This window comes from Oryzias melastigma, linkage group LG19 (assembly GCF_002922805.2).
Source record: "Oryzias melastigma strain HK-1 linkage group LG19, ASM292280v2, whole genome shotgun sequence".
Classification (NCBI taxonomy): domain Eukaryota; kingdom Metazoa; phylum Chordata; class Actinopteri; order Beloniformes; family Adrianichthyidae; genus Oryzias; species Oryzias melastigma.
In genome coordinates, this window is record NC_050530.1 from 14,099,879 (window position 1) to 14,122,320 (window position 22,442).

At 36.8% G+C, this 22,442-nt stretch overlaps 2 protein-coding genes and 1 long non-coding RNA gene across 5 annotated transcripts; 2 read left to right on the forward strand and 1 right to left on the reverse strand.

Annotated features, from left to right (window-relative positions):
- The first annotated feature begins 4,949 nt into the window (after window positions 1-4,949).
- LOC112154398 (5-hydroxytryptamine receptor 3A) lies at window positions 4,950-8,020 on the forward strand. The gene is made up of 9 exons (XM_024285294.2): window positions 4,950-4,989; window positions 5,353-5,412; window positions 5,494-5,639; window positions 6,081-6,125; window positions 6,228-6,337; window positions 6,464-6,633; window positions 6,738-6,898; window positions 6,990-7,200; window positions 7,797-8,020. Exons 1-9 carry the CDS (start codon window positions 4,950-4,952, stop codon window positions 8,018-8,020), a joined length of 1,167 nt encoding a protein of 388 aa, XP_024141062.2.
- A 5,473-nt stretch (window positions 8,021-13,493) lies between these two features.
- On the forward strand, window positions 13,494-16,897 carry lrrc59 (leucine rich repeat containing 59). Of its 3 annotated transcripts, none has more exons than XM_024285805.2 (8): window positions 13,494-13,694; window positions 13,824-13,936; window positions 14,101-14,160; window positions 14,858-15,016; window positions 15,109-15,213; window positions 15,289-15,361; window positions 15,436-15,627; window positions 15,694-16,897. In XM_024285805.2, the coding sequence occupies exons 2-8, from the start codon at window positions 13,835-13,837 to the stop codon at window positions 15,966-15,968; spliced, it is 966 nt and encodes a 321-aa protein (XP_024141573.1). In that variant the 5' UTR covers window positions 13,494-13,694; window positions 13,824-13,834; the 3' UTR covers window positions 15,969-16,897. The 3 variants fall into 3 exon arrangements, with proteins under 3 accessions (XP_024141573.1, XP_024141571.1, XP_024141572.1); XM_024285803.2 differs by having other exon boundaries at window positions 13,495-13,694; window positions 15,691-16,897; XM_024285804.2 differs by having other exon boundaries at window positions 13,495-13,694; window positions 13,827-13,936; window positions 15,691-16,897.
- A 2,017-nt stretch (window positions 16,898-18,914) lies between these two features.
- On the reverse strand, window positions 18,915-21,687 carry LOC112154453. The gene is made up of 2 exons (XR_002920645.2): window positions 19,562-21,687; window positions 18,915-19,439 (listed from the first exon to the last, which is right to left on the reverse strand). It is a non-coding gene; the product is annotated as an uncharacterized LOC112154453 (long non-coding RNA).
- Window positions 21,688-22,442: the final 755 nt, after the last annotated feature.

Here is a 22,442-nt window from a genome sequence, read left to right on the forward strand (position 1 = left end):
AATAGTTTTACTATAATTAACTTTTTTTTTAATAGATAAAAATGTGTGCATAAAGAAGCGAGTATAAGCATGAGTTTTAACTGTCATTCACCAAGGGTTTGTGAAAGGTTTCTACCACTTTATGGTCTACTGAAAAGCATGTTTTACTTAAACTATACCATAATATGGAAGGTTTTGAAGAGGACCACAACTGCAATGCAAATTGTGTAAATTAAGCAACCACAATAAAGTTTTAAATGATCAAAAAAACAGACTCTTTTTTATGTTAACAAAATTCTTGAAATGGGAGAAGAAAAAGGGGCGTGACTTGGACATGCATCTTAACCCATAAAAAGTCGACAAGAAAAAAAAAAACTTTATAGACACTGACGTACCATGTTACGGAATGTGACATCATTGTACATTATGGTACCTAACAACTGACTGGACAGCAGAAATGGAAACCAAGGTCCCCTGAAGAGGAAGATGGAGCTGGCTGAGGAACATGTGATGTGGAAACATGGGCTAGGGGCTTGACACAAGAGCACCCAGCACCAGAGAGCAAGACTTCCTTCAATACTCACAACGTCTTTTTAATCAAAATGATACAAAGAACCTCCTGTTTAGTATTATTTCAGCTCATCCATCTATAATATGTGTCATGTCCACTATAAATTCAAATTATTCAACATAAAGATGGGATGTAAATCATTTATTTTTATCCAATGGTCCTCAACGCTAATCCTTAAAGAACTACTATCTTGATTGTTTTTTTTTTTAGAGGTTCCCGCATACCGCAAGTTCCCTGGATCCGACGTGTTCAGTCCATACAAATGCACATTTACCTGATCAAGTTAACATCAGTAAGTTGGGGGAGAAAAGCTAAAAACAAAAAGGAGTCGACATGCAGCTCAGAAAAACAGTTCTTTCCTCACTGGCTACTTTTTTAGGCACACCTGTCCAAGAGCTCATTCATGCAAATAAATAATCAGCAAATCACATGTTAGCAACTCATTTCATTTAGTCATGTAGATTTTGTCAAGACAATCTGCTGCAGTTCAAACAGTGCACCAGAATAGGGAAGAAAGGTGATTGGAGTGACTTTGAACATGGCATCTTGGTACCAGACGGGCTGGTCTGAGTATTTCAGAAACGGCTGATTTACTAGGATTTTCACCCACAACCATCTCTAGGATGTACAGAAAATGGTCAAAAAAAGAGAAAATATCCAGTGAGCAGCAGTTCTGTTGATGCCAGAGGTCAAAGAAAAATGACCACCCTGGTTCCAGCTTATAGAAAGGAAACAATAACTCAAATAATCGCTGGTTATAACTAAGGTCTGACGAATTTAATATCTGAACGCACAACACGTCCAACCTTAAGGCAAATGGGCTATAGCAGCAGAAGACCACATAAAGTGTCACTCCTTTCAGCTAAGAATGGGAAACTGAGGCCACAATTCACACAGACTCATCAAAACTAGACAATAGAAGAATGGAAAAGCAGTACCTGGTCTGAGTCTTGATTTCTGGTGCGACATTCAGCATAGCCACCCCGAGTATTGTTGCTGACCATGTCCATCCCTTTATGACAACAGTGTACCCATCTTCTGATGGCTACTTCCAGCAGGATAAGGTGGTGTCCTAAAGCTGGAATCTTTTCAGACTGGTTTCTTGAACATGACAATGAGTACAATGTACTCAAATGGCCTCCACAGTCACCAAATCTCAACCCAATAGATCACCTTTGGGATGTTGTGGAACGGGAGATTGGTATCATGGATGTGCAGACAAAAAATCTGCAGCAACTGTGTGATGTTAACATGTCAATATGGACAAAACTCAGGGATATTTACAGTAGCTTTATATATCTTTGCCACCAAAGATAAAACAGTTCTGAAGGCAAAAGGGATTTCAACCCAGTACTGGCAAGGTGCACCTGATAAATTGGCTAGTCAGTGCATGCTCAAGATTAGCCACTATCTCACTATCAATAGATGATTTTTTATCTCTGTTTCTAACAGCCAGACAATTCCATTAGCAGTATCTAATGAGAAGCATTTTTAGGAGTAGGGGTGCAGGTACGTTCCTGAGGAAATCCACGAAAAATTGACTCATTTTCAATTGTGAAAATGCGTCAATTTTGGCCTGGACACAATATAATACTTAAGGCATTACTTAATTACATTTAAGGGATGATCAGTAATGGTGTCATTTAATATTTATTTTGTGTTTAGGGTTTTGTTAGCAAAGCTTGTTTATGTTGTTGTTCACCTTTCGGCTTATCCCATTTGGGTTCGCCACAGCAAAACAGCACCCACTGATTTGGCAGTTTTTACGCCGGATCCCTTTCCTGGGATGACCCTTTACTTAAAGGGCACAGGGACCTAGTTAGGCACCAGTGTCAACGGTCTTGCCTAAGGACCCAATCTGGATGGAGATCAGTGGACATCCCAGGTCTCCTGGGTGCAAACCCTATACTTATCCCACTGAGCCATCCAGCTGCTTTGTGTTCATGTTTGTTCATGCAAAATAAAAATCAAAGAGCATTACTTTTAATTTGTGATAGTCAGCAGCCGGAGAGTCAGAGTGAAGTATGGAGAAAGACCTAGACTTGCATTAGTCACCACAACCCATGATTGCAACTGCACCCATCTATTGCCTGTGGATTTAAATGCTTGAAATTAATATTTAAAAATACATTTGTGATGTTTGCTCTCTGTAGACTTGGGCGTTTTTTTTTTTTTGTTTGTTTTGTTTTTTTCTCTCAGCTTTCCTCTACAGTCAGAAATGCAGGATAGATTGAGACTTGAAAATTTACCATAAAGTGCTCAGGTTTTTCAGTAAAATCCTGTGAGCGGAAAACCACCAACCTGATTCCAGTAATGAGCTGTTTTCACAAAACGAGCTCTAACAAAATGGACAAAACTTAGATTAGATGTCTCTATGTTTATTTCTTTACCTAAAGTCAAATTGGCTTCTTCTACCATCAGTGATGTGTGGTGAAGCCCTGTACGGGTCATTCTACAATTGAAGAAAATTTTACATCCTATCCATCATATTTCAAATAATCTAAAAACAAAAGACTAAAACCTGTAGTTTCTGACTAAATGTACATGTCTTGAGATCAAATCTGCAGAAACTAAGAGAAAATAATGCTTGAAAATAGCTCTGAAAATACCAAATAAATCTGGAGTGCCCCCTAAAATGCCATTTTCCTTGTCCCACTACCCAAATTAAATCTTAAAAAAAAAAAATCAGTGAAATCAAGCTTTTTTTTTGTATTGTTAAAGTCCATAACTGTGGGAATATTTATTTTAATGAACAACATATTTTAAATTATGTATTAAAAATTATCTTGTGCCTCACAGCATGTGCTCCCACTGTTACCATAACTTATGCTTTTATCAAGATATTGATCCTAATATTGAAGCATATGTAAAAGAAAATCAGATAAGTTTGTTTGTTTTATCAAAGTGAATGCTACAGATTATAACAGACACAAAGACTGGTCAAACCTGTACTTGTAAATGAAGTCCACGCATGTCTCCCAGAAGAAAAAAGTCGCCCTTGTCTCTTCTTTAGGTTCTAGAAGTCTCTCCATCTTAATAAAGTTGTGTTCAGCATTGATTATCCATTAATTATTACTTCAGGTTTCGAATGAAAGTCCATCTTTAAATCATTTTAAATGAGTTAAAATCCTCCATTTAGTCGAAGCAAAACATAAAATACGCGCTCTTTTTGAATAAACTTTATTAGTGACAAATGAAACACAAACGGGAGCTCACGAGCGCCCTCTCTGTTGAGGTGGTGCTACTGCGTTCCTCACCTACTTTCTTTGCAGTGCGGTTTTATGTCACATATGAACACAAAATTAATAATAAACAACCTTCAAATACATTAAACATTAAATAGAAAGTGATCAAATGTAATAAAATTGTGTTTAATGTATTTTTTAAAAATAAAACAATATTTTTTAAGCATTTGCTGAGTAAATGCATACAACAGTTGGAATGGGATTGTGCAATCAGTCATGAAACACAGCTCGGTACTGTCTCTCTTGGCAGCCTGTACTGTCCTTGAAGGATATACGCAAAAGACAGCCATTTTGAAGAATAAAATGATTCAAAAAATACATCTGAAATGAGTTTTTAAAGCACAAATTAGATGACAAATTCATTTTGTTAGTAGTATGCATTTTATTAATGACATATTTTATGGCCCATATCCCTGGCTACCACAGCTTTCAGAAATTGAGCATCAAACTGAAAGCAGAGTGGTGACCTTTTGTCAGAACAAGAACGGAATTTCGCTGTAAGTAGCCCTGCCAGGGAAACTGTATATTTTTAAATGTGAAGCTAGTTAATTGTTACTTTGATGCCACCAAGTGATTAAACCACCAAGAGGCTTTTTCAGTACTCTATATTCCAAAATGTTTAACTTTACAAGATAAATAAATATACTTTATAGATATTTAATTCTCTTGTTTTCTATTGATGTAAATTATACTTTTTTTTTTACAAACCTCATCATTTTCCTTTGTAGTTGACATCAAATTTGTGCACAGAGGAGTAGTCTTTAAACGAACATGTGACTGTTAAATCCTGAGATCTTCTAATAATCATATTAGGCATGTACCATGGGCGCTTATCTGTTCTTTTAAATATGAAAATAAGCAATAAAATACGGAGTGCCTTTCTGCTTTCAATAAATTATAATTTATTTGATCTTACAGCTGCACATCAATTATAAAAGAAAAATTACCATATGGAAGTAATTCATATTTGTGATTGTTTCCTGCTCTTACGTTCACTTTGTCAGCATTAGAAGAAACCACATAGAGAACAGAAACTTAAGAACATTTGATCTGAGAGTATAATGGATTTGCACAGCTGATCACAGGGGGAGTTACTTACAGCCATAGCAGCACAAAACGAGCGGAACAGAGCAGAGACAGAGCCCGTCCTCACCATGATGCTGGCACACTCCTTTCTTCTGCTTCTCCTTACAGGTGAGTTACATTTATGGCTGCATTTTCTTTCTTGTAAGATATTGCAGCTGAAGGAAAAAATCAAATCTTTTTTGTTTTAATTTCTCTAATCATTCTATGATTTTCGGTCCTTCCTTTACTTAGTAAATTTCTTGTAATTGTGAGCTTTCGAACGGATAAAATCAAGATCAGCAATTTAAATGGAATGTCTGTACACAGATAACTTCATATTTTTCAATAGAGAGAAAAAAAAATACTGTTTTGCAGGTTTGATTTCAAGGTTGAAAAAGAAACGTAAGAATACTTTCTTTGTTGTTAACCAATAATTAAAACAAATCTGATTGATACAATCTCATTCATCAGATATTTGCTGGTCCACTTCAGGCTCAGGCGAACTTCTTAACGAGGAAAACACCGTCAACCAAAGTTTGGCAAAGGAAACAGGTAGAGCTCACATTCAGTGACTCCTTTCACATTAAAAATACAAATAAAACCAAAAGTTACTCTATGTCGTCTTTGCTGTAGAACGTGTTTGCAGTTACAGTGATGTGTTGAACTTCCTGAACCTGACAAAAGACAGCGATCTGTTTACCATGAGCCGACCGGTCAGAGACCACAAAAAAACAACAAACCTGTTCCTGGAAATGGTGATCTATGCAATTCTAGATGTGGTAAGTTTTAAATCTCCCTTTTATCTACAGTTTTAATTGTAAAATATCTTGAAATTATTTTTTTTTAACAAAAGCATGTAAGATTTATTTGAGTCCTTTGGTAATGAAACTCTGGATCAGGCATAGAACCAAAAAGTGAAGAGAATCTGTGCTCTGGTGTGGGTCAGTTCTACTATTTCTAAAGCCAGGAAGTGTGGAGTAAGGTTTTTGCAACAGCCTTACAAATGCAGAAACAGACTGGGATCGGGAGGAATATGACTGACTTAAAAAACTAGGAATTAAATAAAAGTGTGGGAAGTGACGGTGAGAGCTGATAAAAAGACAATAAATTTTCTTTGTTGAAATTATGGCACTGCCTTCTGTAATTCATTTGATTTGTTAATTTGCTTTTTAACGTTCTGATATTGCAAAACAAGCTATATATATTTTTTTAATCTACAGAGAGAGATTGATCAGACTTTTATTTCCTATGTCTGGATCTACATGGTGAGTGTTTTCTGAAAAATTATTAACTTTATCTTCAATGTCACACACCTTCTGTAACCGCATTTTCCTTCTTTTCCTCAAAAATCCCATTGACTTGTTAAGGATTGGGATAATGATTACATTTCCTGGAGACCGGAAGATTTCTGTGGAATTTCATCTGTAGCAGTTCCAACTGAAGCTTTGTGGAAACCAGACCTCACCATTGAAGAGATGTGAGTGCATGAGCATGTGCCTTTAATGAAATTGACATAAACTTAATTAAAAGATCATAAGGAACAATTTTGCAATAGATAAAAAGATCATTGGAGGAGGATTTTAAGAGTTGTTTTTCCTTACAGGACAGAGAAGGACAAAGCTCCCCCAAGTCCTTTACTGAAAATCCACAATTGGGGGAAAGTTGAGTTTAGAAACAACCAAGTAATCATCAGCACCTGCAAGATGCACGCTTACCAATTCCCCTTTGACTATCAGAGCTGCAATCTCACCTTCAAGTCAGTCTTGCACAATGGTAAGACCTGTTTGAGCAAATGACCAAAACTGTTGAATCCATTGAAAGCCAAACGATATACATTACAATATACAACAAGTGTAGAAAAATCTCTTCTCACCCAGATGAGGAGATGATCATTAAAGTGGATGAAAACAGCACCCATGCCACCCTGTGGTCACTTGAGATCATAAAGACGCAGTTCGAGTGGGTTTTCCTCAACATAACTATTGATCAAAAAGTCGTGGACTTCTATGGCTCAAACCAAACCTCAATCATTTACACTGTAAGTAGTTCGATTGTAAATCTAACAACTTAGTAATTGTAGGTAAAATAGCAGTTTTTCTTGTTAAATATGAGGATGTTTCTTTTCAAAGGTCAACATGAGAAGGAGGTCCATCCTCTATTGTGCCAATTTTTTGGTTCCCATCTTGTTCCTCATGATTCTGGACCTGGCCTCCTTCCTTATTCCGGATGACGGAGGCGAGAAGCTCAGCTTCAAAGTCACCGTCCTGCTCGCGGTGACGGTCATGCAGCTGCTTCTTAATGAGATTCTGCCGTCTTCAACGGACAGGATTCCAATTGTAGGTAAAGTAATTTAAAATTTTGCTCTTAGCCATTTTGCACAAAGCCAAAACGGGATTGTTTTTGTCTGAGTCAACAAATCCCAATGTGACGGGATTTCATGTAGTGGTTTACTGAGTATATCTCAGATGTACCTATGTTGGGGAAAGTTCTCTTTCATCCAGGTGATGTTGTCTTGAAGTTCAGTAATGGCAACTGGACTTAAAAAACTTCTTTTTTGAAATGTATTAGCGCTCATCTAAGTGGAGTCATCAGTGTTTCTTAAATTCACCTTCTACGACTCAACTTCAAGTCAAATGTACCTAATTATTGGTCAAGGAAATGCAACTTCAGAGCTATGTATAAAATGTTTGTTGGGGCTTTATTTATTTATTTTAATATATCTTGAAGTTGAAGTTATAATTAATTACAGCATTGGAAAGGAATCTAACGCAAAACATATGTTAAAATCAATTTATTAATTTTTATTTTATATATGTGGTTTGAGTTTGAAATAATAGGGGATTTTTTTTCAACTAAAGTCAGGTGAAAACTACTCTTTAAGTCTAACTAGAACTGTGTGAACAGAAAATACAATCTCTGCTGTTTTCTCCCCTCAGTTCTCTTTTGCATTGGAATCTTTGGTCTGATGCTCCTCAGCCTCCTGGAGACCATTTTTGTCATTTATCTGAGAAATAAAGATTTAAAAACCCAGGAGAGTGAAGCAAATGGAGGCTCTGACGAGGAGCAAAACAGTGACAAAACCAACTTCATCAACAGCCTTAAAGGTAAGGGTTTTTATTCACATTTTACAAACGTTTTACATCGATTATTTTATATATAACTCAATTTATTTAATATTCAACTTCTTTTCCCCTATATTTTTACAGCACTGAAGAAATGCTGTCAGTCTGTCTGTGATAAATCTCCCGAGGAAAAGCCAAGTGCAGCCAAAGAGGTAAAAGTTTCAAAGTTATTAAATAGCTTTTGTAAATCTACGTATTTCAGCAAAAAAATGAAAATTTCCCAATTACTTAAACGATTTATATTTAAATACACAAAACCACTTAAGGCCATGACATTGACAGACTTTCAAATTAAAGCATTAACTTTTCCAAAAAAGTACAAAAACGGACACCAAATATCCCATAAGAAAACCAATATCTGTAAATTAACAGGGATTAGATTTCCCGTGAATTGATGGTTTGTAAGATTCCACTTTGAAGCTACTGGTATATTTTGGGGCTGACCATCACTATGGTCATTTAGGATGTCATAGAACCTAGAACATGGAAAAAACAAGAATGGAAGAATGCAATGACTTTTTATTAGGTTCTTGTTTCTGCGTGCTTATGAGGCTAACAGGTTCTCCCTTTGATGAGATGTCATCTAACCAAATATCTTCTGCAGGAGAGCACCAGTCAGCTGATGGAGATGTCCCTTGCAATGGAGAAAGTCTCAAATGATCTTGAGGACATGAAGAGAACCATGACTCTACTCGGTAGCAAGGATGACTTGAAAATCGGATACTGGACCAAATTATCAGTGAAGATTTCCAGGGGGTTTGTAACTATTTATATTATGACAGCTTCTATATTTTTAGTCGTCATCTCTTGTAAGTGGATGACATAGGAGTCGGTGCATGTTCTAACTGGGGCTGTCTGGTCTGGACCGGAGTTAATTTCATTGTGGAGTCTGCATTGTTGCAAGTGAACCCTGATGACGTCCACTATCAGTTTAATAAAAAAAAAACTTGGTGCAAAGGGTTACTGTACAGGATACATGTATGGACTGTGTTTTCTTCTCACTTTTGGGTTCTTCGTGGTCTTTGCTTGTTTTTTAGCAAACCATCACACAAAGTTTGTTCTGAGAATGCTAAAGCAATCAAAACCAAGTAAAGATATAAAACATTTTACCCTTCCTCTTTCATTTCATTTAACTCCACTGGACTATAAATATGACCAAGCAAGTATCCAAAACGTAGTTATTTTGCCGGTAAACTCATGAATAACACATTTCTTGGTCATACTGTGCCATCAGTGTCTATGCATTCATAATATCCTAATGAACTAAGTGGACATGATTTATTTTCCTGAACATCTATTGTATTTTTCACATCCACCGGATTAACCTGCGCACCTTCAATGAATGTTCTATAGTTGACTTTTTGAATCGGCATATATAAGGCCAACCTAACTCTAAACGAGAGAGTCAGAGACACATCCATACGTCAGTTAGACTTTGTGAGTGGGACCTGTTGGCAGAAAAGATGACGATAGAAAATCCTTAGCTGGAAGGAAGTCCAAACCGGAACATCATACCCTCCCCCGCCACTGTCTCACATTTTAGTTGAAAAATACTTTTGTTGTTGGTCAAAAAAAGACTAATTTTACCGGAAACCATAACATATATGTTTTGTTTTTTTCTTAGTTTTGAACCTTTACCACCTGAGGTGTTTCTGTCCTTACCTACAATGCTCTTTGACATACCGTAACTCCTTATACGATCAACGTGATCTGCAGAGAAAAGCGGTTTGGCACTGATAAGCAACACTTTAAAGTAGCTTTTCACAGATAGGCAACACAGTACTAAAACAAAGTAATTTTATATCTGTCCAAAGCTACTTTTCTCTGCGGATTCATGCTGATCACATAATGAGAGCAAGCTAACTGCGGTTAAACTTAAACACTGGTCTGGAGCTAAAGCTCCAAAGTAAAAGTTGTAACAGCTTCACAAATTTCCACGTTTCTGTCAAAATCTTTTAATAAAGCGTTTACCCTCTTTTGAAAATTTTTAAACTAATCCTGAACACTAAAAAAAGTTTTAATAAAAGTGGCTACAACTTTAAATTCTTGTGGAATTTCTGCCTTCGGCTATTGATGTTTAGCAATTTATGCTTCTGGCTGATGATTTTTAGCCTCCATCTTGTCTGCCACCAGGTCCTCTTGGACTCTGTTAACAGGGTTTATGCAAATGGATCCCATTTCCTCTTATAGTTTGTGTTGTGTTTCTGTGTTAATCAAAGATGACTCTTGATTGGTTTCGATGTTGTTGTTTTTTTTTATTCTGTTTGATACAAAATAGTCAACAGCTGTCCCGACCTTGCTCTGCTTTATTTCCCTCAGCCGCAGCACACATCCTTCTCCGAGCGTAAATGTCAATGCATGCTTTGTGAATGTGGTGAGTTCAAGTGCCATCGGACAGAATGACAAAAGTACAGGTACAAGAGTTGACAAAATAACTATTTGCAATGAAGTTAGTGGAATTGAAACACTGAAGACAAAACATTTGGTACATTCACACTAACTCTACAAGTTGTTTTTAACATTGTTCTGACAATGTTAGTCACGTTAAAAAATATTAGCACAGACACAACACTTGTGACTCCTAACGTTGTTTGCAATACAAGAAAAAACCCAGACTGATGCAGCTAAAGAAAATGTTGCTGTGACTACGCTAACTCCCAACTTTGTAAGAAAAACATTAAAGAAAAATAAAGTACAACACGGTCACATGCTAGCTGCATTAGCACATTCACAATAACACCCAACCAAACATTTTGACATAGCACTGTGTAGCTCTCATCAATTAGCACAACGAGAAGTAATCCATTTATAAGCTGCTATGAATTATAAGGCGCAATGTCGATTTTTTGGAAAAAAAAAAAATCTTAAGACTTTAATGTGCACCTTATAGAGCAAAAAATATAATTTAATTGCCATTGTAAATTATAATCTATTTTACACTAATCAGGTTTACCAATACGCGACACACACAAATGTCAACAACTTGTGCCATTTTTGTTAAAAAAGATGGAATGACATGGTGGCAAATGATAAAAGAAGAGCACAATAAAGTGATTTATGAGGATTGTTCAGCTTCAAGTTTGCATGCACACATTTATCTTGGGCATGTTTTTTTTGTTTCTGTATGACATTTCTCTTGTACAGTGTCATTGTCACTATAAACTCTTGAATCTCATGTTGGTGTGGGACTGTGCAAGCCAAAAACGACGTGTATATTAAAAGAAAGATGATATAGAAAATGTTATTATACTTTGGGAGACTGCAGAGGACAATACCTGTAACAGAACAATAAATGGCTTCATAACACTAAAAAGACTGGATTATTATTGAGGAACTGGACTTTTTTTGTATTTTGTTTTCAATAAGCTTTTTTCTTGAATCTGGATTGTGCATATCAGTGGATTTGAAAAATTAAAAAATGTGTAAATCAAAGTAAAAGTAATTTTTGAAACCATAAAATGTTTTTTGCATTTCATTTCTAGTAGTAGTTAGACAATTTTGCTAATGTATCTCAGGAGTCAGAGCTCCAAGAAATATAATAATACAACGATATAATGTATCACATAACAAGCTTTTGTATTATGATAAAAAACCAAGTTCTAACCCAAGATGAAGCCATTCCAGCCTGCACTTCTCATGCATCATTCTGTAACTATGTGGTGGTTCCTTCATCTGGTTACTGATGAAACTGACAACAACTGCAGGATCACTGAGCTGCAGCCGCCTGCGCAGCTGTAGCCGGGCCAACCTTCTCCTCAAAGGACAAGGACTGATTTGAACGTTGTTTATCACCGACAACATCCTAACAATCTCCGCCTGAGTTGGTCAACAATTAAATGTATCAATTATAAACTGATCAGTTCTTCTAGTGTTTGACATTTTCCTGTCACAAACTGCTTTGTTTTGCAGCAGATTGTAGAAAAAAGAAAAATATTGTAGCTGATTGATTTGGGACGGGTGGCTGTTTCAGTTCCGCTAATGTCTGGAGTTTAGTGAATGTAAGTTTTGTCATTTGTATAGTGCTTAGTACAAAACAAAACACTTAACTTGGATTTCAGACAATCAGTTGAGTTAGACTGCAGTTAGAAACTCTCCATTGACTTCCATTTGTCACCACAATCCCTGAATGGAACTACGTTAATTTATGGAGAGGAAATCTAAATGGACGTAATAAATATTTAAAAAGAGAAATGTGGACTTTGCCTGCTGTCTCGAAGGCTTTTCTACACTTTCCTGCCACAGTTGGAAAAGATGGTCAGAATTAAGAGCTGAAATGAAGCACTTGCATTTGTCAGTGTGACCCTGAGTAAACCACACGCCTTGAAGATATGAACTATCGCTGATTAGCTGTTTAGAATGATTTTTCCTTTTTTTTTCACGTGCATCAGGGGTCGCATGGGTCTCACAACTTGCTTTGTTGCATGTCAATTAGGTTATTTCCATCCTGACAAACTATTGCTTCACTAAACATTTTGCCCTTTTGAAAAAGGATGTAAATCAATGAAAAACTTTAAGGTTTTAGACCATTTAGTAAAGAACTGACCTGTTTAAGAATTTTTTACTCATGTTTAATTCTCACAGATAAAAGTGAAAAGTGGGACAAATTCATTATGGGGGACTGGTTTGTTAATCATCCTCCTGATAGATGCTAGTTGCTTAGTTTCTGCTTTTTAATTTGTAGTATGGACTGTATAAAATAACTGGACTGATTGAGTGTGGATATGTCTTACGTCAGGCTCCAACCAAATGAAGTCAATTGAGTCTGGAACCAGACAACGTCGGTAAGCAGTGATTGGTTCCAGTCGGTCTGAGTCATCATTTTTATGGCAACCACTCTCACCAATCAGGAGTGAGCTTGTTGGAAGGCCACATCTCTATCCCATGAAAGAGGGGTCAGGAGAATCAAATTTCTGACATGGGGGCAAGAGTATTGAGACATCTGATTGGTCAGTTTTTATAACTTGTAATTAAGAAAAAGCAATGCATAAAAAAATATATAGAATTGATAAGAACATCTTAAAAATGTGTGTCAAAGCAAGAATTGTTATTCTAACAGATATAATGATAAATAGCTGTTTATTTCTCAATTGAAGTATTTAAGATTTTGGCTTCTTCCTGGAGTCAGCAGGTACTTCCTGTTTAGAATGCAAAGGGGGAGAAGTTCCTCTGCGCAGTTCTCATATACAGTCAGGCAAAACGTAAAACTGATTACAAATGTGAAATTATATTTATAACAAAAACTTGGATTTTCTAAAGCTTAAATTAAGCTTTCAGGCCTCAATAATTGGTCAGTCACAATAGTTGTCGTTGGTGTGAATTGGTTAAATTAATTGCACTATTTATTTATTTTCTTTCTTATAAAAAATGCATTAATTTTCTTGATACTTTTAATTAAAAATTTAATTAAATTAATTAAAAGTGTGTTGGGTTTTGATCCGTATGTTGTTAATTATTACAGAAGAACACTGGAAAAGCAATAATGTAAGTAATAATTCCTCCTCGCCTGCAGAGGGCGCTGTTCGCAGCAGCGTCCCTTCAATGTTGCTCAATCAGTGACGTGGACTTTCATTGAGAGGCAGTCAACGCTGACACAAACCCCGTTTCTGAGGTTCTTCTGTCAAGTTTTCTTCAGAAACACCAGTCAGGCCTCTCCCTGCTCGCATTTCGACAGACGTACATAAACGCGGCTTTGTTATATATATTCAGTATCAGGTGAGAGTCACGTAAAGTGTAGAATTAACGGTGTTTTGTGGTGTTTGCAACAGTTTTCCGAAGTTCTCTTACGCTTGTATGTATTTATCGCGGTGCTATATCTGCTATGTGATTTTTTTTTTCCCCCAGCAGGCTTCAGGATGAGCAAAACCAGCAAAGCGTTGAATCTGAAGGATAAACTGAGTGGAAATGAAATGGACTTGAGCCTGTCTAACCTCTCTGAGGTTCCGGTCAAAGAGCTCGTGAGTCGATTGTGTTTATTTCGTTTCTGAGATTTATTTAAAGACACGTTTAAATATCAGGTCTGCTTTACTTTAAGCTGTAAAAGTTTGTCTTTAGCTCCTACTGTAAAAAAAAGTGTAATCATGATCACTTTAATTTAACTCAAATTGATATTGTTTTAAAGGCCCAGCTTTCCAAAGCAACAGTGGTGGATTTGTCTTGCAATAACATCATCTGCCTTTCTGTAAGTATGAAGTACAAAATCAACTAAATATGTGCTTGTATATTTATATTTAACAGAAAATTATCTTTTATTTCTCAAATGAAAAGATCAATAATGAGCGGACTCTTTTTTTTTTGGTGAATTATTTGGGGTGAAGCATGAAAACATAAACATTTCAGTCTGTAAAAAAATAAAATTTTATCACAGTTTGCTGTGAGTTTGTTCTTTTGGTGCTGTTTTTAACATGTTCTTGTAGCATTTTTTTAATGAAGGAATACGTTTTTAAAGAAAATTCAGCTAAAAATCGCAGGTTTTAGTAATTCTTTATTCATATTGTTGTGAATCAGGAGCAGTCAAAGAAAAACGTTTATAAAAAGTTGAATTTGTGATACAGAAATAACACCAGGAAGCCAGAAGCTTTGTTTCCTTCTTATGCATCCACTTGCAGGCAAATAAATCCATTGTAAGCTAGCGGTAGAGAGTGTAAACAAATGGATGATGGGAAGTGAGGGTGGGGTTGCTCACAACTCTAGAAAAATTTCTAAAAGATAAAAACTGCAAAGATTTTTGGGGGGTTTTAGCTAAAACCGACATAATCATAATTAAACGACCACTGGGAACACTTTTACAGTAGATCAAAAAATGATTGAAGCGGGACTGGATACTTTGATTAAACAGAATTTTTTTACATTTTTGATTTGTTGTTTCTGTCCTGCAGCCAGATTTCTGCACCTTGACCCACCTGGTGAAACTAGATCTGAGTAAAAACCAGCTAACCTGTCTGCCGGATGACTTTGGAAACCTGGTCAACCTTCAGCACCTGGACTTGTACAACAACAAGCTGACCGCCCTGCCTGTCAGTTTTTCCCATCTCAGGGTGGGTGGTGTTCTGCGTCTTCATTTAAATCTGTCATCTAAGGACTGTCACAAAGTCGGACTGAGCGTGTTTTTGTTTGCTTGTTTCTTTAGAGTCTAAAGTGGTTGGATCTGAAGGATAACCCTCTAGAGCCCAATTTGGCAAAGGTAGCAGGAGACTGTCTGGATGAGAAGCAGTGCAAACAGTGTGCCTCCAAGGTCAGAAAGACGAACATCTCTCGAAGGGTTAGCTCGGACAGAGAAACATCTAAACTTTTATGTCATGTTTTTTAGGTTCTGCAGCACATGAGAGCGATTCAGGAAGAGGTCGACCACGCGCGAGAGAAGCGTCTTTTAAGAGAAAAAGGTGAGTTTGTAGAAATGCGATGTCTGAAAGAAGACGGCGAGTTCTTGTAATCATTCTATGTATCCATTATTCAGAGCTGGAAAAGAAAAAAGAGGCGAAGCAGAGGGAACGGGAAGCCAGAGAGAGGGAGGCTCGAAAGCGGGAAAAAGCTGAGGAGAAAGAGCGGAGACGGCAGGAGTACCAGGCCCAGATGGCAGCTTTGGCGGCAAAGGAGCAGCAAAAAAAGAAGAATGAGGAGAAGAAGAAGAAAAATGGACAGGCAGCAGGTGAGACTAACGTTACCAGTTTTTGTTTATTTCAGTTTTTTAAAAATGTTTTTTCTTTTTTAGCAGACAAAAAGGCGGCTGTGGAACCTGTGTCTAAACCACGGCGATCTCTCATCGGACTGATGTTTAAGCTCCTCCTCCTCTTGATGGTGGGTTTAGCCGGGGCTGTTGCCGCCTGCCGGCTGACCGACTTGCAGAAGGAAGCGGCCTGCGTGCCCATCAACGTTGCCGTGGACGACGGCTTGGCCTGGGCCAAAGTGCAGGGAGGTGTGGTCCGACAGCTGGCGCTGAATCTGTCCTCCGCTGCAAAGGAGCTTCTTGAATCTGCATCAAAAAGCTAAATGCTCACGTCGGCTCACATGCCGGCTCGCTTTCAGAGCTGCAGGATTCTCACTCTATCCTGTGAATTCTGGAGTTTTCCTCTCTAACATCTGGAAATCACCTGGAGTTCTTACAAAATGTCTGCACATATAGACGTTTGTGGAGGGAGAGATGTGTGAAACCGTCCTAAATTCCTATGGAATTGTCATTCTTGTACCCTCTTTGTACTACAGTCTGTTTTTCTTTTTTTTATAATCATCTTTACAGTCTTCCTGCAGCCGACTGTACCAAAGCTGCAGGAAACATGGTGGGTGAATGTCAAACAGCCCCGTTTGTGCTGCGCCGGACTCTTAAACTCTGGACTGTCTGATGTGCATCTACACAGGCTAGATGTGACGGTCTGAGCATGTGCAGTCGAGCACCTTTCTATTCTCAGGAGTCGAAGCTTAATGCAAAACAAGAGGCTGTTCCAAAGATCGTCACGCATGAGTCCAAACTCCCTCCTGACACGATCGGTTCTCTCATGATCTTTAGAGTCAAATCTCAAAGAATACTTCCATTTTTTTTGTCAGATTTATCTTTTAACTCATTCTATAATTTATTCAAGTGATTCAGGTTTGAACCCACAGAAATGAAAAAACTTCTTAATCTGGAGAAGCTCAAATCTAAACATCTGTTTTGATTTCAGATTGAAAAAAATAATCCTATTTTATTATTCTAATCAGATAAATTTGGAAAATACAATAATACTTAAACGACATGCTGTTTAAAATCTGGTCGACCTCTACTGTAAAAATGTCATTTAGATGTTGATTAATAATCTGCTTGTAAAGAAAAATCATTTTTTCTGCTTTTTATTTATTTCTGAACCGTCTGAGGAGGTAAGACTTTAAATATGAAATTCTGCATTTAAACTTTCACCAATAAAGTGTTGAGCTTCATGTCTGAACTGTGACTGATGTCTGTTCAATTTCCATATTAATGAATACAATAAACTTGTGACGGTTTGGCTAAAAATGACAAAAAAAAAAAAACATTTCACAGGAGGAGGTATTTTAAAAAGTGAATCACTAAAGCAAAGTTAGTTTTTTTTTTTTTTTTATAAATACCTTACATGTTTGCTTTTTGCAGAGTCTTAAGTTGAAACGCTGTTGGCCTTTAAAAGGCTGTGCAGCAGGACATCAGTGCTGGATGTGTTAATAAATCTATACAACTGCTTAAAATATGAGTAATGTGTAAAAACAACCAGATATAACAGGAAGAAATTGTATAATCTGAGAAAAAAATACAAATATTAAATTACTGCTGTTACACTTAACTGCAATAGTATGGAACTTTTTTAGTTCCATCAGACTCTGAAAAATTTTCCCCGTGAATTTTTATTCTGATTTTTTTAAACCTATGAATTTTTTAGTGAATTTTTTTAACTTCTGAATTTTTATTCTGAATGTTTTTAGCTTCTGAATTCTTATCCAGAATTTTTTAAACTTCTGAATTTTTTAAACCTCTAAATATTTTTTCTGAATTTTTTTAACCTCTGAATATGTATTCTGAATTTTTTTTTAACCCTTGCTTCTTAAACAGCAAAATTTTATCCTCCCAAAAATATTTTCTATCTTAAAAAAATATGTGTTTTTAATTCCAAAACTCAAAATTTTGATGGTCAGAAATTCAACATAAAAAAATTCGGAGTGAAAAACTTCGCCCAAACAGTGTCACCAGAGCAAGTGGTCGATCCAGGAGCACATCGATATCCAGCCAATAAAATCCTGACACTGACGTGACGTCAGCGTTTGTTTTGGTCTCTTGAGCTGTGTCTGAATTCCTTCCGATGCCGCCGCCTTCGCGGTTGCCGACAGCCATCTTACCCCATAACAGCTCTTTGGATACATTCAATGGATTAAGCCTTCAACTGCACTATTGGATTACCCTTTAAAAGTACCAAAATCAAAACAAACACCCCCCACATTGCTATTTTGTCATTTATTGCCCCTGTCTATTTCTTAAATAAAATGTTTGATACATATTAAATATGTATGTTATAAAAAGGTTTGTATCTTCTTTTTTCTGCTGTCTATTATGATCCCTTGTGTTCAGGATTGTGAGTATCCAGCATCAGGAGGTTAGTGGGAGTCCACTGCTGCTACTGTTGATTTGACCTCATGGATGAGGCATCAGGACAGAGACCTTCCACCAGTCCTCCAGACTTCTTCTATCTGGGAGTAAACTACAGCAGTGGGTGAAAGAGAGAAAACGTGAAGAAAGAGAGGAAGGAAGGAGTGACCCATCAGGTGGAAGAAGAAAAAGAATCACTACCTGCGTTTCCATTACGCATTTGCCGAAAATTTTATCTAAATTCGAGGAATTTAGAAAAATACAGTTTCGAAATGACACTGTTTCCATTAAATCATCATTTTGCGATAAAGCACAAACCAACTCACACAATAAGTCATTAAAACACGACAATGAATGAGATCTTTTTTTATTTTTTATCATTTGATTCACTAAAAAAAGAGTTTGCAGTGACGTTACAGCTCTGTCTGGAGAGTGTGTGCCGCGCAGAGTCTATTGGCAGTCTCAGGTGAGAAACCTGTTCAGCGTTTTTTAAATGAATAACCATTCTAACAAGTAAGCTGCTGGACCTTTTTTTGTTTAAAAACACGACGAGATCCATTTAAGTTTCTGTACCTGCACTCGCGCTTTTCCTTAAACGAGACTTCAGCGTCTTTAGGCTGCAAGCTGCAGAAGTGTAGCTGCAGCGATGAGGAAATCTTGGTTATTGTTTTATGGAGGAGCTGCACGATTCTGTATGACACTCAACTTATAAAGAGCTGTGAAGCTGTTGGATCTCTCCTGCCGCCCGCTGTGCTGCACTCAGGACAGACACTTCATACAAAGAGGCGCATCTATTTAGAAAAGTGTTTCCATTACAGTTTTGCGAAAAATGTCTGTTTTGAAACTCCCCAAATACCACCCCCTCTAAGGGCAAAAACATTTTTTTTTTTTTCGGAATTGTGGTTTCCATTAGGAGAATGTATCAAAATTCCAATTTGCAAAATTTCAGAGTTAATGGAAATGCGACTAGTGATGAGCTTCTAGACCTGATCAGAGAGGACATGAGGCAGAAGAGCAGAGGGCACGAGAGAGGAGGGAGACTTTTGACCAACTTTATAGTCTCCTGGAAAGAAATGCCAACAAATAACCACATTTGATTTCTGAGAATAAATTAAGTTTATATTTGATGTATTAAAATGTTTGCTTTTTTAACATAAATAAAGGCATAAATCCAACACAGTAATCGTCATTCATTGTAACACTATTTACAAAGATGGTCGACATGGATGAGATGCTTCAACTGAGACGCGGGAATTGAACTTTCTGGGTGGTGATTGGAACATCTTGCAGGATGTTCTGCAGAGTTTCAGGATGCATCTTCACTGTAGACTGCATCGTCCATCTTCAGGGTTTACAGGGTTGGCTGTGGACGGATGCTGCATGACCAAAAATGATCCATAATTATAAGATAATGGATGCACTGTCCTAAAACGTTTTTAACAAAAACTCAATTAATTAAATTATTGAATAATTAAAAATCACTTGATTCATTAATTACCTGTTAAAAATAATCAAGGTCAGGTGGTACCTCCCCCAGGGCAGAAACCTCAGCAGGCAGTTGGTCCTGCCAGAGAGCACCACTGGTGACCTTCAAACCAGCTTCCTCCTCATCATCACCTCCACATCGTCCTCTGGAGCCTCGGTGTCGTCAGCACAGGAGCAGATATTGTGGAGGATGGCACAAGCTGTGACAACCTGCAATATATAAATTAAATATATAAATTAATAGAAATATATCCCAAGGAACATAAAATGCTGCTATGTGTTCACTTCCGTGAGGTACAAAGGTGTGATGCTCCTCCAGCACATGCAGGAAGATGCCTCTGAATCTTGTCTTCATCATTCCAAAGCACGCTCTATAATCAAGGGCGCTTTTGGAATGATACCAGGGTCACCAGGAGGTTTGATCCTGATGTGGCATCCATCGATGGCACCTGCAGCTTTAAGGAAAAACTCTGTGCTGTTCCAGCCCTGCAAACCCACGGGACTCCACCTCCAGGTCCTCAGGGGTTTTTGGAAGGTGAAGGTCCTTATGGCGAATGGCCACCACCTCCTCAGTGACTGTGGATGCTGCAGTGGACAGTGGAACGAGAGATCCAAACACTCTTGAGATCATCCTGTAGGATACTCCGCTCGCCAACCAGAAGAGAAACACCAGGATCTCAGTTACATCACCCCACAGACGTCACCAATGAGGTTCAGGAGGACTGCAGGAGAGTTCCTGTTCACTCTGATTCTGGTCCTGGATCTTCACTGTTAATAAACCGCTCCACGAGACTCAGGTTGATTCTGCATTACAGGGTGTAGTCTGCTTAGAAAGAAATACACAAGAAATGCATTTATAGTAAAAAAAAATACATAAAAAACTTAAAGCAAACATAAACATGTGTGGTTTTAAGTATTCTGATCTTAGACTGTAAAACATCATTATACTTAGGTGAACATGAGAATAACAAAATACTTAAATACTACTTGTACTGATTTCATATAAGAGTAGGGTAAAATTGTTCAAATTAATTTCTGCAATAGAAGAAGTAAACATTTAACACTATTTTAGTCTGAATTATAAAATAAAAACAGTATTTAGTTAGTTTTTTTACAATCTTTTTATGCTCAGAATAAGGTAGGTACTTATACTTCGTTGCATTTACTGCTATAACTTGTGAAATACAACTTGAATAATCTACAAACCCACAAATTCAGTAATTGTATATTTTACAACCTGTAATGAAGTTTCTAAGTAAAAAAATAAATTAAACTAGCTAAAGCTAACATGTATATGTGTGAGAGAGTATGAACACTCTAGAGGGGAATGCTGGTCTTATAGCTTCTTTCAACAGAGCTCCGGTCAGAGGGAAGGGCACGGAGAATCCAGTTTACAGTAAACTTTTAATTTCAGGAGTTGAATGGATACATGATTTCAGAATCCGGTGTAAACATCTGCGTATATGGTTGTCTATGGTTGTCTGTGTGTGTGTGTGTGTCTGTGGTCTGCAAAGAAACGAAATACAAATAATATTGTTATGGTATACTGAGAAGTAAATATATCGTTTGTAATATCGTTTTGTCTCAGCCGGGATAATAGCAAGTTCCTGCGACGGCGATGGATCGAATGATCTGCTCCAACTCCTCAAAAAGTAAAAGTTGAATCAAATAACTCAGAAACATTTCCAGCTTCGCGCTTCACACGTTCAACGCGGGGTGGCTAAGCTACAGGAAATTAGCCAGCAAAGCTACACCAACTTGTATTTTGTTCAATTAAATGTCAAAAAAAAAATAAGACAAGGCTAGACCGTCCAAATTTAAAGCCCTAACATACGATCTTCTCTTCCCGCTTTATGAAGGACCCGGCCGGCGGCGACCACGAAGGGCGCGGCATCGGAAGGAATTCAGACACAGCTCGAGAGACCAAAACAAACGCTGACGTCACGTCAGGGACATGATTTGATTGGCTGGATATCGATGTGCTCCTGGATCGACCACTTGCTCTGGTGACACTGTTTGGGCGAAGTTTTTCACTCCGAATTTTTTTTTATGTTGAATTTCTGACCCATCGAAATTTTAAGTCTCGAAATTAAAAACACATATTTTTTTAAGATAGAAAATGTTTTTGGGAGGATAAAATTTTGCTGTTTAAAAAGCAAGGATTAAAAAAAAATCAGAATAAAAATTCAGAGGTTAAAAAAATTCAGAAAAAAAAATTCAGAGGTTTAAAAAATTCCGAATAAAAACTCAGGGGGAAAAAAAATCAGAGTCTGATGGCACTAAAAAACTTCCATACAATAGATCTTTTGGATGAGTTTAGAATATTATTGATATTGTTTATAATAAAATAAATTCTTTTTTATTTAAAACTACATGAAATCTGCATTCAGATTATTTTAAATCCCAAGAAGCTAAACCAAAGATGCACACTGATTCTCCTGAATCTTTTACATTTCATTTACTTATTTAGGCTTTGTAGATGCAAAAATAAGAATTCAAATTAAAAACTTTTGTTTTAAACACTTTGTTTATTTAATAGTAAGAGTTGCACCATAAAAGAAAACAAATCCAAACAAGAATACAATTGAGAAAAAATAATTCAATAATTTAAAATTATATACATAAAGCTCAACATTTTTAAAGAATAAAATTGTTCATTTATCATTTCAAAACTTGTAATTTTACAAAGAAAACATCTTCTACAAATAAAGTTTTACATTTACAAAACAGTAGACCCGAGATTGAATCTTGAAATGTTTGTCTTTGCTGAAATATTAGAGAACCAAAATGTAACCATTTCTTTTTTTTTAATTTTCATACAATTTTGACTTAATTCTTATATATTTGTTGTTTCTTTTATTGTATAATAGTGAACCTAAAATGAAAGTCTGCAG

Bases quoted from the DNA above. Each gene is read 5' to 3' on its own strand.
- LOC112154398 (XM_024285294.2), top strand. From the start codon at position 4,950: ATGATGCTGGCACACTCCTTTCTTCTGCTTCTCCTTACAG. The intron at 5,413-5,493 runs GTAGAGCTCACA...TCTTTGCTGTAG, and splicing joins AAGTTTGGCAAAGGAAACAG to AACGTGTTTGCAGTTACAGT. The intron at 6,899-6,989 runs GTAAGTAGTTCG...TTCTTTTCAAAG, and splicing joins AAACCTCAATCATTTACACT to GTCAACATGAGAAGGAGGTC.
- lrrc59 (XM_024285803.2), top strand. From the start codon at position 13,835: ATGAGCAAAACCAGCAAAGCGTTGAATCTGAAGGATAAACTGAGTGGA. The intron at 14,161-14,857 runs GTAAGTATGAAG...TCTGTCCTGCAG, and splicing joins ATAACATCATCTGCCTTTCT to CCAGATTTCTGCACCTTGAC. The intron at 15,628-15,690 runs GTGAGACTAACG...TTTCTTTTTTAG, and splicing joins GAAAAATGGACAGGCAGCAG to CAGACAAAAAGGCGGCTGTG.